Here is a 16,044-nt window from a genome sequence, read left to right on the forward strand (position 1 = left end):
CTCTCAGTGGTCACTGTGACGATGTCAGTGGATGCTGGGATCTGCTGGTTGTCGTGGAGACACGATATGCTACGGTATTAGCATGCTAACGCTAAAACATGATGGATGCTATGGTGCTAGCATGCTAACGCTAAAACATGATGGATGCTATGGTGTTAGCATGCTAACCCTAAAACTTGATGGATGCTACGGTGTTGCCGTGGGAGACACGTTGGATGAAAAGTAAAAAAAACAAAAGTTAAATCCACTTACAAATACTAGGTAAAAAAGTTAATCGGACTGTTATAGCGCCACCATGAGGCATATTTGAACATTTTAGTGTGGCATTTCTTCCTTGACCTAGTGGGTTAGGGTTAGCATGCTAACACCGTAGCATTCCTTGACCTAGTGGGAATGTTTCACGGAAAGCTTTGCGGCAAATCAGTTCACAACGTGAGGCATTTTGTTCAAAACGGAGCACTCATGCAAACTGGGAGCCAATCTCAGCCAATCAGGATGGAACATGAAAAATGGGGTATATTTGAAGGTGGCATTTCTTACAATAACCTTCAGCTGGGCGACGCCAATGGTGGCCGCCAGGCGGGCCTCAGGGGGCCCCTGCATCGGCACGGTGCTAGCAACCGCCACCAGGCGGGCCTCAGGGGGTCCCTGCGTCGGCACGGTGCTAGCAGCCGCGTCCAGGCGGGCCTCAGGGGGTCCCTGTGTCCCCCTGAGGCCCAGGCGGGCCTCTTTTGGCACGATGCTAGCAGCCGCCGCGGCCGCCGCTAGCCGAGCCTTCCTGCGCTGGAGGAATCGTCGGAACACCCGGCGCACCGGGTGGTCCTCCGGGATGTTCAGAGGACCTTCGCTCTTCATCCTCAACATCTCCTCTTCCTCACGACGCACGTCGGCGATCTTCCTGAACACGATCTGCAGGAAACACTTTCACTTTATCAAACAACAACGTTTAAACGCAGACAGACAGACAGACAATACAGACAAGACAGGCAGGCAGGCAGGCAGACAGACAGACAGACAGACAGACAGACAGACAGACAGACAGACAGACAGACAGACAGACAGACAGACAAGAGGTCAGGGGTCAGACAGACCCTCTTCCTCAGGTTGAAGGTGAGCAGGAGGTTCTTGGAGAAGTGGACGCTGAACGGCGTGTAGAACGCCAGGACTTCCTGCAGAGCATCTCTCTTGATGGCGTGAAGGTCACAGTAGGTCAACGCGCGCACGTTAGCGCACGACTGAGCGAGCGCCGGCTCCTTCCAGAACACGGCCCCGAACACGTCTCCTTTACCTGATGACAGAACATACTAGACACATCACACGCTAACCTAACATACTACTAGTAAGACGCGCAAACGCGGGAAGCGAACGCAGCTCGTACATATTTGGGTTTTGGACGTATAGCTGCTTTGGGGACTCCTTATATGGTTATGGCTGAGTCTTGGTGACGTAACAGCGGGACAGACACTTGCATCAATCACAAACAAATCACTCAGCTCCATATATGGGCACAAAAGCGGGACAGACAGACAGACAGACAGACAGACAGACATGATCTGCTAGGTCTCATAGTAAGTGCTCACTGCTTTCGCAAAAAACTTACTAGACACATCACACCCTAACCTAACATACTAAAAACATACTAGACACATCACACCCTAACCTAACATACTAAAAACATAGTAGACACATCACACCCTAACCTAACATACTAAAAACATACTAGACACATCACACCCTAACCTAACATACTAAAAACATACTAGAAACATCACACCCTAACCTAACATACTAAAAACATACTAGACACATCACACCCTAACCTAACATACTAAAAACATACTAGACACATCACACCCTAACCTAACCCCGAACACATCTCCTTTACCTGAAGACAGAACATACTAGACACATCACACCCTAACCTAACATACTAAAAACATACTAGACACATCACACCCTAACCTAACATACTAAAAACATACTAGACACATCACACCCTAACCTAACCCCGAACACATCTCCTTTAACTGAAGACAAAACATACTAGACACATCACACCCTAACCTAACATACTAAAAACATACTAGACACATCACACCCTAACCTAACATACTAAAAACATACTAGACACATCACACCCTAACCTAACCCCGAACACATATCCTTTACCTGAAGACAAAACATACTAGACATATCACACCCTAACCTAACCCCGAACACATATCCTTTACCTGAAGACAAAACATACTAGACACATCACACCCTAACCTAACATACTAAAAACATACTAGACACATCACACCCTAACCTAACCCCGAACACATCTCCTTTACCTGAAGACAAAACATACTAGACACATCACACCCTAACCTAACATACTAAAAACATACTAGACACATCACACCCTAACCTAACATACTAAAAACATACTAGACACATCACACCCTAACCTAACCCCGAACACATATCCTTTACCTGAAGACAAAACATACTAGACACATCACACCCTAACCTAACATAGTTAAAACATACTAGACACATCACACCCTAACCTAACCCCGAACACATATCCTTTACCTGAAGACAAAACATACTAGACACATCACACCCTAACCTTACATACTAAAAACATACTAGACACATCACACCCTAACCTAACCCCGAACACATCTCCTTTACCTGAAGACAAAACATACTAGACACATCACACCCTAACCTAACATACTAAAAAACATACTAGACACATCACACCCTAACCTAACCCTACCTGGTAACAAAACACCCAAAAACATACTAGACACAAGTGGACGTCCCACATTAAGAACCATCTGGGATGACTGGAAGAACTGGCCAGATGTATGGAGAACCATCTGGGATGACTGGAAGCCACCATGGTCATGTGACTGAACTGTTGAAATGGACTACAGTTTAAATGGACTACAGATCCATGATCATGTGACAGGTCAGAGGTCATTCTCACCTAAGATGGCCACCACCTCGTCGTCCTGGATGACCTCTAAGGACCCCGACACCACGAAGCACAGGCTGTCCACGCTCTCGCCTGATTTAAAACACACATAAGTATTCAGGTAAGTACAATACAATACAATGAGACATACAGGTAACACATCCCTATACCAGTGGTTCTCCACCACTTATCAATCAGAATATATAATATAGTATAATAATACTATCAGATTATATAAGATACACCACCAAGTACCACCTCAGAATACGAGTAAGACGCGCAAACGCGGGAAGCGAACGCAGCTCGTACATATTTTGGTTTTGGACGTATCGCTGCTTTAGGGACTCCATGGTGCCCCTTTTGTGCCCATATATGGAGCTGAGTGGACCTGGCCCCTTTTGTGCCCATATATGGAGCTGAGTGATTGCTGATGCAACACACTCCATATTTGGATAGCGGGACAGACACACACACAGACAGACAGACAGACAGACAGACATGATCTGCTAGGTCTCATAGTAAGTGCGAACTGAAATCGCACCCTTTTGTGCCCATATATGGGCACAAAAGGGGCCAGGTCCACATATACAGTAACAGCGGGACAGACACACAGACAGACAGACAGACAGACAGACAGACATGATCTGCAGGGTCTCAGCTGCGTTCGCTTCCCGCGTTTGCGCGTCTTACTGGTGATATATATCTACTATTCACCTACCACCATTAAAATGCAGTATCCCATCCTATTCACACAGGAGGGACATTCATTCTAATTAATATATAGAAATATAAGAATTATGTCTTTTTCCACAGTTGTATCAGCCAAAGAAAAAAAATATAACAATAAAACCAAAAACTATACAGAGACAGACAGACACCAAGAACCGACGCTCTCGTCTGAATGGAAACTGGTTTGTGTAATTGGTCGGTTCCTACCGGCGTGGTAGATGAGGTCACCAGGCGCACTGTGATTGGCCGTGAACTGCACGGCCAGCGCTCGCAGACACCCGTCGCTGGCCAATCGGAACGCAGGATGTTCTTTGAACACCTGCTTGTTCATGTGAACGCAGATGTCTGCGCGCATGTCCTTAGGACAGATCTGTAAGACCTATGGATATAAAGAATAATGTCCTCAGGACAGATCTGTAAGACCTATGGACATAAATAACATGTCCTCAGGACAGATCTGTAAGACCTATGGACATAAATAACATGTCCTCAGGACAGATCTGTAAGACCTATGGACATAAATAACATGTCCTCAGGACAGATCTGTAAGACCTATGGATATAAAGAATATGTCCTCAGGACAGATCTGTAAGACCTATGGATATAAAGAATATGTCCTCAGGACAGATCTGTAAGACCTATGGATATAAAGAATATGTCCTCAGGACAGATCTGTAAGACCTATATGGACATAAATAACATGTCCTCAGGACAGATCTGTAAGACCTATGGATATAAAGAATATGTCCTCAGGACAGATCTGTAAGACCTATATGGACATAAATAACATGTCCTCAGGACAGATCTGTAAGACCTATGGACATAAATAACATGTCCTCAGGACAGATCTGTAAGACCTATGGACATAAATAACATGTCCTCAGGACAGATCTGTAAGACCTATGGATATAAAGAATATGTCCTCAGGACAGATCTGTAAGACCTATGGATATAAAGAATATGTCCTCAGGACAGATCTGTAAGACCTATATGGACATAAATAACATGTCCTCAAGACAGATCTGTAAGACCTATATGGACATAAATAACATGTCCTCAGGACAGATCTGTAAGACCTATATGGACATAAATAACATGTCCTCAGGACAGATCTGTAAGACCTAATATGGGCATAAAGAACATGTCCTCAGGACAGATCTGTAAGACCTAATATGGGCATAAAGAACATGTCCTCAGGACAGATCTGTAAGACCTAATATGGGCATAAAGAACATGTCCTCAGGACAGATCTGTAAGACCTATGGATATAAAGAATATGTCCTCAGGACAGATCTGTAAGACCTATGGATATAAAGAACATGTCCTTAGGACAGATCTGTAAGACCTAATATGGGCGTTTTACATTAGTTTTAATAAAGTCATTATTATAGATACCTTGTCGGTGTCGATGCCTCTGGTCACAGACCATGTAGAAACGATGTAATCCATCACTCTCTCGCTCAGGCCTTGTGGAACCTGGTGACGGTTTAGAGTTCTGAAGGTTAGTGTTATTAATACAGTTACAAAGCCAACTCGAGTTGCGAGAAATCATGACAACAAACTAAAATTTTCGGGCCGAACAAATAATTAGAAAGAAGAAGAAAACGGCAGGTTACAACACGCTTATAAGGTCTTTAAATAAATACTTTTTGAAATCTCTATTGTGTAGTAGAGTAGTACTGTATTGTAGTATTGTAGTATTGTAGTAGTAATAGTAATCGTAGTAGTAGTAGTAGTAGTAGTAGTAGTGTGTAGTATTAGTAGGGTGTGTATCATAATGACCTGGTAGAGTGTGAGGAAGTCTCGGACGGTGTTGAGCATCTCGTGGTAGCGCGCAGTGTTGGCGTACATCTGCTGGAAGATGGTCGTCACGTTACCGAAGATGGTGGCGTACAACAGGGCTGTGAGACAGGTTGAAAGAGAGAGAGACAGGTTGAGACACAGACAGGTTGAGAGAGAGACAGGATGAGAGAGAGACAGGTTGAGAGTTGTTCGTTACCACTGTCGCAATATTGAACACAGATAGTGAACGCAGATTACATTTTTGCGAACGCAGTGAGCACTTACTATGAGACCTAGCAGATCATGTCTGTCTGTCTGTCTGTCTGTCTGTCTGTCTGTGTGTCCGTGTGTCACACTTTTGTGCCCATATATGGAGCTGCTTTGGGGACTCCTTATATGGTTATGGCTGAGTCATGGTGACATGAGTGTGATGGCGTGGTCCAACTTGTGCCCATATATGGAGCTGCTTTGGGGACTCCTTATATGGTTATGGCTGAGTTAAAAACTTAACTTAAAAATAACTTAACTTAAATATGTACGAGCTGCGTTCGCTTCCCGTGTTTGCGCGTCTTACTGGTTTTTAGACTGATCCAATATGGCGTTTGTATGGCCGATTCCGATAATGCCAACGATTACATCGTGCATCCCTATAACCCTAACCCTATAGTTAGAATGTTTTTCTGTTCCTGTTTAAAAATCGCCATGGCTTACATCCGATCATCATCATGGCCACGGCGAAGATCTTCTCGCCGTCGGTGGTCGGGGCGATGTTTCCGAAGCCGATGGATGTCAGGCTGGTCATGGTGAAGTAGAGCGAGGTGATGTAGACGCTGTCCTTACTGGGCCCGCCCTCCCACAGGCCACTCCCACTGGCGTTGAAACGGTACGGAGAGCCCACCTCCTCCGCCAGGAGGTAGAGCCAACTGTCCACGCGCACCTGGTTACTGGCATCAATTACCTGTAAATTATGAATATAATACACCTGGTTAGTGGCATCAATTACGTGTAAATTATGAATATAATACACCTAATTACTGGCATCAATTACCTGTAAATTATGAATATAATACACCTGGTTACTGGCATCAATTACGTGTAAATTATGAATATAATACACCTGGTTACTAGCATCAATTACCTGTAAATTATGAATATAATACACCTGGTTACTGGCATCAATTACCTGTAAATTATGAATATAATACACCTGGTTACTGGCATCAATTACCTGTAAATTATGAATATAATACACCTGGTTACTGGCATCAATTACCTGTACATTATAAATATAATACACCTGGTTACTGGCATCAATTACCTGTAGATTATAAATATTAAAGTACACCTGGTTACTGGCATCAATTACCTGTAGATTATAAATATTAAAATACACCTGGTTACTGGCATCAATTACCTGTCAATTATGAATATAATACACCTGGTTACTGGCATCAATTACCTGTAAATTATGAATATAATACACCTGGTTACTGGCATCAATTACCTGTAAATTATGAATATAATACACCTGGTTACTGGCATCAATTACCTGTACATTATAAATATAATACACCTGGTTACTGGCATCAATTACCTGTAGATTATAAATATTAAAGTACACCTGGTTACTGGGATCAATTACCTGTAGATTATAAATATTAAAATACACCTGGTTACTGGCATCAATTACCTGTCAATTATGAATATAATACACCTGGTTACTGGCATCAATTACCTGTCAATTATGAATATAATACACCTGGTTACTGGCATCAATTACCTGTAAATTATAAATATAATACACCTGGTTACTGGCATCAATTACCTGTAAATTATAAATATAATACACCTGGTTACTGGCATCAATTACCTGTAAATTATAAATATAATACACCTGGTTACTGGCATCAATTACCTGTAAATTAGAAATATAATACACCTGGTTACTGGCATCAATTACCTGTAAATTATAAATATTATAATACACCTGGTTACTGGTATAAATATAATACACCTGGTTACTGGCATCAATTACCTGTAAATTATAAATATTATAATACACCTGGTTACTGGCATCAATTACCTGTAAATTATAAATATTATAATACACCTGGTTACTGGCATCAATTGCCTGTAAATTATAAATATAATACACCTGGTTACTGTCATAAATATAATACACCTGGTTACTGGCATCAATTACCTGTACATTATAAATATAATACACCTGGTTACTGGCATCAATTACAATAATAATAATAATAGTAACAGTATAAAACAATACCTCATAGTCTCCTATGCTGTACCAGATACAGGCCAGCCAATGAGCAGCCAGGCCGAACACACAGACCAATAGCATCAGAACGGCTGCTCCATACTCGATGTAATGATCCAACTTCCTGGCGACGCGTCCCAACCTGAGCAAGCGCACCACCTTTAATGAGCTGAAGAGGGAGCTGATGCCCTGGGCGGAGAGGAGAGGCATTCATTAGGAGAGGAGAGGAGAGGAGGGGAGAGGAGGGGAGGGGAGAGGAGGGGAGAGGAGGGGAGGGGAGAGGAGAGGTTCCATAGAGTTTAATACATGTAGGGAAAGGAGAGGAGAGGTTACCTCATCAACGTTGTCAAATGCGTTGATGACATCATAGGGCAGACAGGACAGAAGGTCTATGATGAACCAGGTCTTTACGTAGTTCATCCTGATCAGCTGAGCGTCCGAGATCACCTGGAAATATATATATAAATATATATACATTATATACCTATAAATATATACATAAATATATACACATATAAACCTATAAATATATAGACATATAGACCTTGTCTTGCTTTGCTGAGGTTGGTTGTGAGTTGTTGTGACAGGGTGGCTGTATTGGTTCTGGCATGGTGGCAAATAATGTCTCTATGTAGGCCTATTCTTACTTATTATTACCTCGTATATTATATATACTTTTCATTGGACAGACAGACAGACAGACAGACAGAGGTCAGAGGTCAGACCTCCCCCGCCGGGCCCACGAAGGTCGTGTGGAAGTTCATCACGATGTCGACCAGGAATATCACGTCTACGACCGAATCGACCACCAGCCAGGTCACGTTGTTCTGTTTGTTCTGTAACGACACCATGAAACCATAATAACCATGTTATGGTACACTACGCTACGCTATGCTACGCTACGCTACGACCAGGTCACGTTGTTCTGTTTGTTCTGTAACGACACCATGAAACCCTAATAACCATGTTATGGTACACTACGCTATGCTACGCTACGACCAGGTCACGTTGTTCTGTTTGTTCTGTAACGACACCATGAAACCATCATAACCATGTTATGGTACGCTACGCTACGACCAGGTCACGTTGTTCTGTTTGTTCTGTAACGACACCATGAAACCATAATAACCATGTTATGGTACGCTACGCTATGCTACGCTATGCTATGCTAATGCTCTGCTATGCTACGCTATGACCAGGTCCCGTTGTTCTGTTTGTTCTGTAACGACACCATGAAACCATAATAACCATGTTATGGTACGCTACGACTACACCGAGTCGGACCAATGCTCCGTCGAACCAATGGTCCTACCGTATGCCTCCCGTATGCTGGCACTGGGAACTGGGGTTTATGCTATCAGCTAGCCGTACGCTGGCACTGGGAACTGGGGTTTATGCTAACAGCAAGCCGTACGCTGGCATTGGGACCTGGGGTTTATGCTATCAGCTAGCCGTACGCTGGCACTGGGAACTGGGGTTTATGCTAACAACTAGCCGTACGCTGGCACTGGGAACTGGGGTTTATGCTAACAGCGAGCCGCAATTATAGAGTTAAAGGAAATGTTGTACGGGACCATAATGGCAGTATTAAAACATCAGTATTAATATAATCTTAAACAGACACTTAACTAGTCCTATGTGGTCTTAAAGAGACAGTACTATTATAATGCATGTGGTCTTAAAGAGACAGTACTATTATAATACGTGTGGTCTTAAAGAGACAGTACGTACCTTAAAGGAGACATTATAAGGGACCATGATGGCCGTATAGAACGTCAGTATTAAGATGATCCAGTCCCAGGTCGTCTTAAAGAGACAGTAGTGCAGAATGATGTGGGGCGGAGTCTTCGGTGCTTCCTGTTTATACTGAGGAAGAATGTCTGAACCCAGCTGGAGGACCTGGCCAATGAGAGATCACAAAACAAGACCATGTGACTGGACCTGGCCAATGAGAGAGAGCACAGAACAAGACCATGTGACTGGACCTGGCCAATGAGAAGGCAGACAACAAGACCATGTGACTGGACCTGGCCAATGAGAGAGCACAAAACAAGACCATGTGACTGGACCTGGCTAATGAGAGAGAGCATAAAACCAGACCATGTAAGGGTTGAGAATGATATACGAAGTTAAAAGATAAGCTTAGTTTTAAGGCTTCGGTTTATATTCTCATACAGACTTGTTTGAAGTTTATAATCCGACAGAGAATGGTTCTGGCAAGATGCCTTATAAAGGGTGGCCGAACGGTTTGCGGAGCGGTCTTGATATCGGAAGGTCGCTAGTTCGTATCCCCGGACCGGCACGTTAAAATTACCACCGCTGAAGTGCCCTTGAGCAAGGCATTGAACCCCTACCATGAAATGTTCTATGAATTGAGCAGGGCCTGGCTGTAAACCAGTTCTTGAGCTTAGTCCAGTTACCCTGGGTAAACATATTGTACTTTGCTTACTTTGGGTGGGGATGACGTAACGACTAGGTAGATGATGTAACAACTAGGTATAGTCGTGACGTCAACCCTGACAGACCATGTGACTGGACCTGGCTTTGAGAGAGCACAAAATAGCACCATGTGACTGGACCTGGCCAATGATAGAGAGAGCACAAAACAAGACCATATGACTGGACCTCTCTATAAGCAGTATAACATTAGGGTCAGGTATATATAAACAGTAAACAGTATACCCATAGGGTCAGGTATATATAAACATTGTGCCCGTAGGGTCAGGTATATAATATAAACAGTAAACAGTATACCCGTAGGGTCAGGTATATATAAACATTGTGCCCGTAGGGTCAGGTATATATGGTATAAACAGTAAACAGTATACCCGTAGGGTCAGGTATATATAAACATTGTGCCCGTAGGGTCAGGTATATATGGTATAAACAGTAAACAGTATACCCGTAGGGTCAGGTATATATAAACATTGTGCCCGTAGTGTCAGGTATATACGGTATAAACAGTAAACAGTATGCCCGTAGGGTCAGGTATAAACATTGTGCCCGTAGGGTCAGGTATGTACGGTATAAACAGTGAACAGTATACCCCTAGGGTCAGGTATATAAACATTGTGCCCGTAGTGTCAGGTATATACGGTATAAACAGTAAACAGTATGCCCGTAGGGTCAGGCGTACCTCTGCTAGTCTGGACGTCTTGTGGACGTTCTGTCCTTTCTGGTCGGTCGGAGTGAGCTGCTGCAGAACTCCTTTACTGCTGGTCAGAGCTCTGGTGAGTCGGGCCAGTTTACCCCACCCTAAAATATATATACACATAGATATAACCCTAAAAAATATATATTATTTATAAACATAAATATAACCCTAATTATATATATATATATATATATATATATCCATATAGAGCGTCGCAGTCCCGCCCCCTCGAGAGACCGGGGAAATAAATCCCTGTTCATTTTCCTCATAGACTTTTTAAAGTATGTATTTAAAGACGTTTAAAGACAACAACAATTTAAAGACAACTCTTGTCGTGACGAATCATGACCATAAACACAATGTTTTGGGCCAAACAAAGAATTAGAAAGTAGAAAATAACGGCACTTTTTTCTGTTGTTTTTTCTTCTTTGTAATTATTTGTTTGGTCCAAAATATTGTGTGTGTTGTCATGATTGGTCACGGCTTCGTACAACGCTTAAAAGGACTTTAAATAAATACTTGTTGAAATGTCTATGGGAAAAATGCATTGGGATTCATTCCCTGGGCCTGACGTCGTCATGAAAGGGGGTGGGACTGCGACGCTCTATAACATCGGCCCTCAATTTCCTCTCAGCCAATCACAGAGCTACAGAGCTGGGGCCATTAGAGCTCCACCCACCTTTTGAAGAGTCATAATCTATTGGCTGCTTGAAGGCAGTGATGTCACTGAACGTGCACAGAAACAAGACAACTTTCTCCTGTTCGTTTTTGATCGGAGCGATAGTGACGAAAAACCACACGGGCATTCCTGGAGAGAGACCAACATGGATGTTACTGTACTTTATCTAACTGTCAACCAATAAGAATAATAAGAATAATAAATATAGCTGCAAGCAGCGATAAGGCGGGACCAATAAAGAAGACAATACGCAATAACAACAATATGCACAAATACCGACTGACGAGCTGAGTTGACAGTACCCGGATTTGAACACAGAACCTTGTGGTCCGAAGGCAAGAGCTCTACTGACTGAGCTACACGGAGACAATGAACATTTCATGCAAATTGCTAAAAAATTAAACAGAAAATCAGGTATATATCACTTAAAAAAAATGTACTACGATTTCTTGTGACATCTTGGTCCCTTAATAATAATAATAATAATAATAATAACGTACGGTTCTTCTTGTACATCAGCATCTCATAAGAGTTATTTTCATAATTATCGAACGTCTGACGAACTTTACGGATGTTGTCTCTTTCCGTCAGCTCTCCGTACATGAAGCTGTGAGGGACAAATCAATGATGATGTCAACATTCATGTTATCAATTAGGTTATCGTCCATAAGGTCATCCTGTTCAAATCTGATATATAGTCTATTTTATTGGCCTGAAATATTTTCTATATTCAAACATTCATGAATCCACTTGCTGACCGGCTGTCGGCATTGATTGAATTTGTTTTATACGGGTTTATATGTGACCCTACCATTAACATCCTATATAAGGTTTATATGTGACCTAATATAAACCTTATAGGATGTTAATGGTAGGGTCACATTTAAACCTTATATAGGATGTTAATGGTAGGGTCACATATAAACCTTATATAGGATGTTAATGGTCACATATAAACCTTATATAGGATGTTAATGGTCACATATAAACCTTATATAGGATGTTAATGGTCACATATAAACCTTATATAGGATGTTAATGGTAGGGTCACATTTAAACCTTATATAGGATGTTAATGGTAGGGTCACATATAAACCTTATATAGGAGGTTAATGGTCACATATAAACCTTATATAGGATGTTAATGGTCACATTTAAACCTTATATAGGATGTTAATGGTAGGGTCACATTTAAACCTTATATAGGATGTTAATGGTAGGGTCACATATAAACCTTATATAGGATGTTAATGGTCACATATAAACCTTATATAGGATGTTAATGGTCACATTTAAACATATTAACACCTATAAAACAAATTACTCAATACTAACAGCCGGTCAGAAAGTGGATTCATGAATGTATGAATATGCACAATATTTTAGGCCCATAAAACTATATACAAGATTTCCACTCACCCCGATAAACAGAAATCATTTGGATCGTCAGATGTCGATGAATATTGATTGATGGTGTTAATATTATTGTTTGTAATGACAGTGTTCTGCCAGCAGGTGCTAATATCTTATTGGTTGTAATGACAGTGTTCTGCCAGCAGGTGCTAATATCTTATTGGTTGTAATGACAGGGTTGTAACTGCAGGTGTTAAAATCTTATTGGTTGTAATGACAGTGTTCTGCCAGCAGGTGCTAATATCTTATTGGTTGTAATGACAGTGTTCTGCCAGCAGGTGCTAATATCTTATTGGTTGTAATGACAGTGTTCTGCCAGCAGGTGCTAATATCTTATTGGTTGTAATGACAGTGTTCTGCCAGCAGGTGCTAATATCTTATTGGTTGTAATGACAGTGTTCTGCCAGCAGGTGCTAATATCTTATTGGTTGTAATGACAGTGTTCTGCCAGCAGGTGCTAATATCTTATTGGTTGTAATGACAGTGTTCTGCCAGCAGGTGCTAATATCTTATTGGTTGTAATGACAGGGTTCTACCTGCAGGTGCTGCTCTTGTGCATGACCTCGGCGCGGTGGAAACCAGACAGCTTGCAGAATCCATCGTTGCTGTAAACGATCGGCCAGTCTACGATCTGAGCGTTGCCGAGCACGAAGTTAGTATCTGTAACACATTATATTATTAATACTCTTATTACTCTTATTACTATTACTATTATTATTATTATTATTATTATTATTATTATTATTATTATTAGCTGAATCACACACACACGCACGCACACACGCACGCACGCACACGCACACACACACACACACACACACACACACACACACACACACACACACACACACACACACACACACACACACACACACACACCATTATAATGTTTCACTTACCGTTGGATCTTCGGACGATATTCTCCAGGAAAGTATTCTGTGGAGCAACGAGTCCTCTGCGCCTCCCCGCCATCCTCTACGCTGCACACACACACACACACACACATGCACGCACCCACACACACACACACACACACACACACACACACACACACACACACACACACACACACACAGGCACGCGTGCGCACGCACATAGACACACCACTGCGCGTGCCTCTACATGTTCGTCCTATTCGTCTTTCAAGGTCTGTCTCTCTCTCTCTCTCTCTCTCTCTCTCTCTCTCTCTCTCTCTCTGTGTCTCTGTCTAGGTCTCTCTACCGGATGCAGGGTGCTGGTGGTGACAGGAGGACTCCAGGCTGCAACCATCTGCTATTTGGAGACATTGGGGGGAGGGGGCAGAAAAGCTCTGTTTTTCCCCATAAAAAACAAAATATAAAATATAAAACAATATTTAAAAAAATATAAAAAAACCTATATTTTTCCCATGACAACATGTGTTATTTACAAACCCGTGGGTGAATTAGGGGGGACGGGACGTGTGAGTTGTTGTTGTTGTGAAAGCCAGTTCCCACCTGATGTCGTGTGTGAGTCCTGCCTGCTCCAGATCGTATACTGAATAACCGCTATAGCTTGCATATCGTCTTCAGACGAGGACTTTAGTTTGTCTTAAAGGTATATTCAGTGATTTCACTCAAAAAACCCTAGGTTTCGTTTTTGGCTGGGACCTAAGCCTTTCATCCAATCAGGATAGAGAGCCAAAAACGAAACCTAAGGTTTTTTGACCCCCAGGGGTTAACTGGCGACACGGAGGAACTCCTTATATGGTCAGCACACTCTAGGATTATCACAACAAAACAAAAAGAAAAGTGATATTTTAATTAAGTGAAATCACTGAATATACCTTTAACCCTCTCCCAACCCTTAACGCATCCCTCACCAACCTTTATCCGGTCATTTTAACGCATCCCTCACCAACCTTAATCTGGTCGTTTTAACGCATCCCTCACCAACCTTGATCTGGTCGTTTTAACGCATCCCTCACCAACCTTATAATCTGGTCTGGTCGCAAAGGAGAAATTAGGTCAATTGTCCGTTAAATATACTGTATGACGCACATTTGTGGCAACACAAACATTAAATGCCATTAGTTGACAATTACATGTACGAAAGAGCGCCACTCACTCAATGTACAGGTTGCGCGCTCTGCTCTCGCACAAGTAGGCACCTCGACAGAGTGCAGTTCTAGTTACTGTGCTGTGCTGCGCTGTGCTGTGCTGTGCTGTGCTGTACTGTACTTTAATTATTTTTGGGTCACCGTGTGGGGGTCCCCGGAACATCCAGAACACCAGGACCGGCCCAGTTCCGGTGAGCCTTCCCAGGTTTTTTATATGGTTACAAATGTTTCAATACCCCCCCCCCCCCCTCTCACTGAACAGCCTACTGTTAATTCCACTGCATTTCTAGGAAAGGGAGAATAAGTCTAATAACTACTGTATTTAAATTAACCTAATAATAACCTAATAAGTCTAATACATTCTGCATAAATTAACCTATACCCTGAGTAACCCTGTTTCAAATAATAACAGATCTAAAAGGTCACAAGTGAGCTTGTAGATCTGCTATTCTCAATATTATTCATAGTGTAATAATTACTGTGTGTAATGTTGTCTTATTGCCCCCTCTGGCGGCCGGGGAGGCTTGGTGCAGCAGCACTAGATGAAGCGTTGCTATAAATGTAAGAATTATAAGAACATTATAAGAACATGAATAAATTAAGGAATTATAAGAGCATGAATAAATTAAGCAATTATAAGAACATGAATAAATTAAGGAGTTATAAGAAAATAATTCAACGCTAATCTAAACAAACAAAACCAAAGCAAGAATAGTTTACAGTAGAATGTAGCTGTAAATTAGATTAGGCTACACTTTAAACCAACAATAATCTTAAGAAGTTTATTTACAGTATAAATTAGGACATATTGAACACCGATATGTTTATCTCTATTGCAGAGTAAACAACTGCAGTGCATAAAAATTCTTCCACTGGAAAATGTAGACCATAAATATTATGTAAATACGTCTGATTGTATAGATCCCATTTGCAGGAGGTGCTCCGTTACACTGTCATTGGCCAAGGG

The 16,044-nt window shown here is 42.0% G+C and overlaps 1 protein-coding gene across 1 annotated transcript in view; it reads right to left on the reverse strand.

The window, feature by feature from the left end:
- Positions 1-13,972, reverse strand: part of LOC308312432 (voltage-gated delayed rectifier potassium channel KCNH1-like) — a gene marked incomplete at both ends in the record, with an annotated part of 14,974 nt that extends 1,002 nt beyond the window's left edge. Inside the window, 17 exons of the mRNA XM_080759038.1 lie at positions 1-44; positions 541-909; positions 1,092-1,288; positions 2,981-3,061; positions 3,905-4,076; positions 5,093-5,173; positions 5,480-5,598; positions 6,191-6,437; positions 7,764-7,943; positions 8,088-8,201; positions 8,480-8,590; positions 9,486-9,653; positions 10,891-11,009; positions 11,588-11,716; positions 12,088-12,194; positions 13,537-13,660; positions 13,900-13,972. The exon at positions 1-44 is cut by the window's left edge and continues 127 nt beyond it. Of these exons, the coding sequence (XP_080615164.1) occupies positions 1-44; positions 541-909; positions 1,092-1,288; positions 2,981-3,061; positions 3,905-4,076; positions 5,093-5,173; positions 5,480-5,598; positions 6,191-6,437; positions 7,764-7,943; positions 8,088-8,201; positions 8,480-8,590; positions 9,486-9,653; positions 10,891-11,009; positions 11,588-11,716; positions 12,088-12,194; positions 13,537-13,660; positions 13,900-13,972 (2,435 nt within the window). The remainder of the gene's footprint in view (positions 45-540; positions 910-1,091; positions 1,289-2,980; positions 3,062-3,904; positions 4,077-5,092; positions 5,174-5,479; positions 5,599-6,190; positions 6,438-7,763; positions 7,944-8,087; positions 8,202-8,479; positions 8,591-9,485; positions 9,654-10,890; positions 11,010-11,587; positions 11,717-12,087; positions 12,195-13,536; positions 13,661-13,899) is intronic.
- Between the last annotated feature and the right edge of the window lie 2,072 nt (positions 13,973-16,044).

The sequence above is a fragment of the Protomyctophum bolini genome (assembly GCF_963924005.1).
Source record: "Protomyctophum bolini genome assembly, chromosome: 3".
In the NCBI taxonomy this organism is placed as follows: domain Eukaryota; kingdom Metazoa; phylum Chordata; class Actinopteri; order Myctophiformes; family Myctophidae; genus Protomyctophum; species Protomyctophum bolini.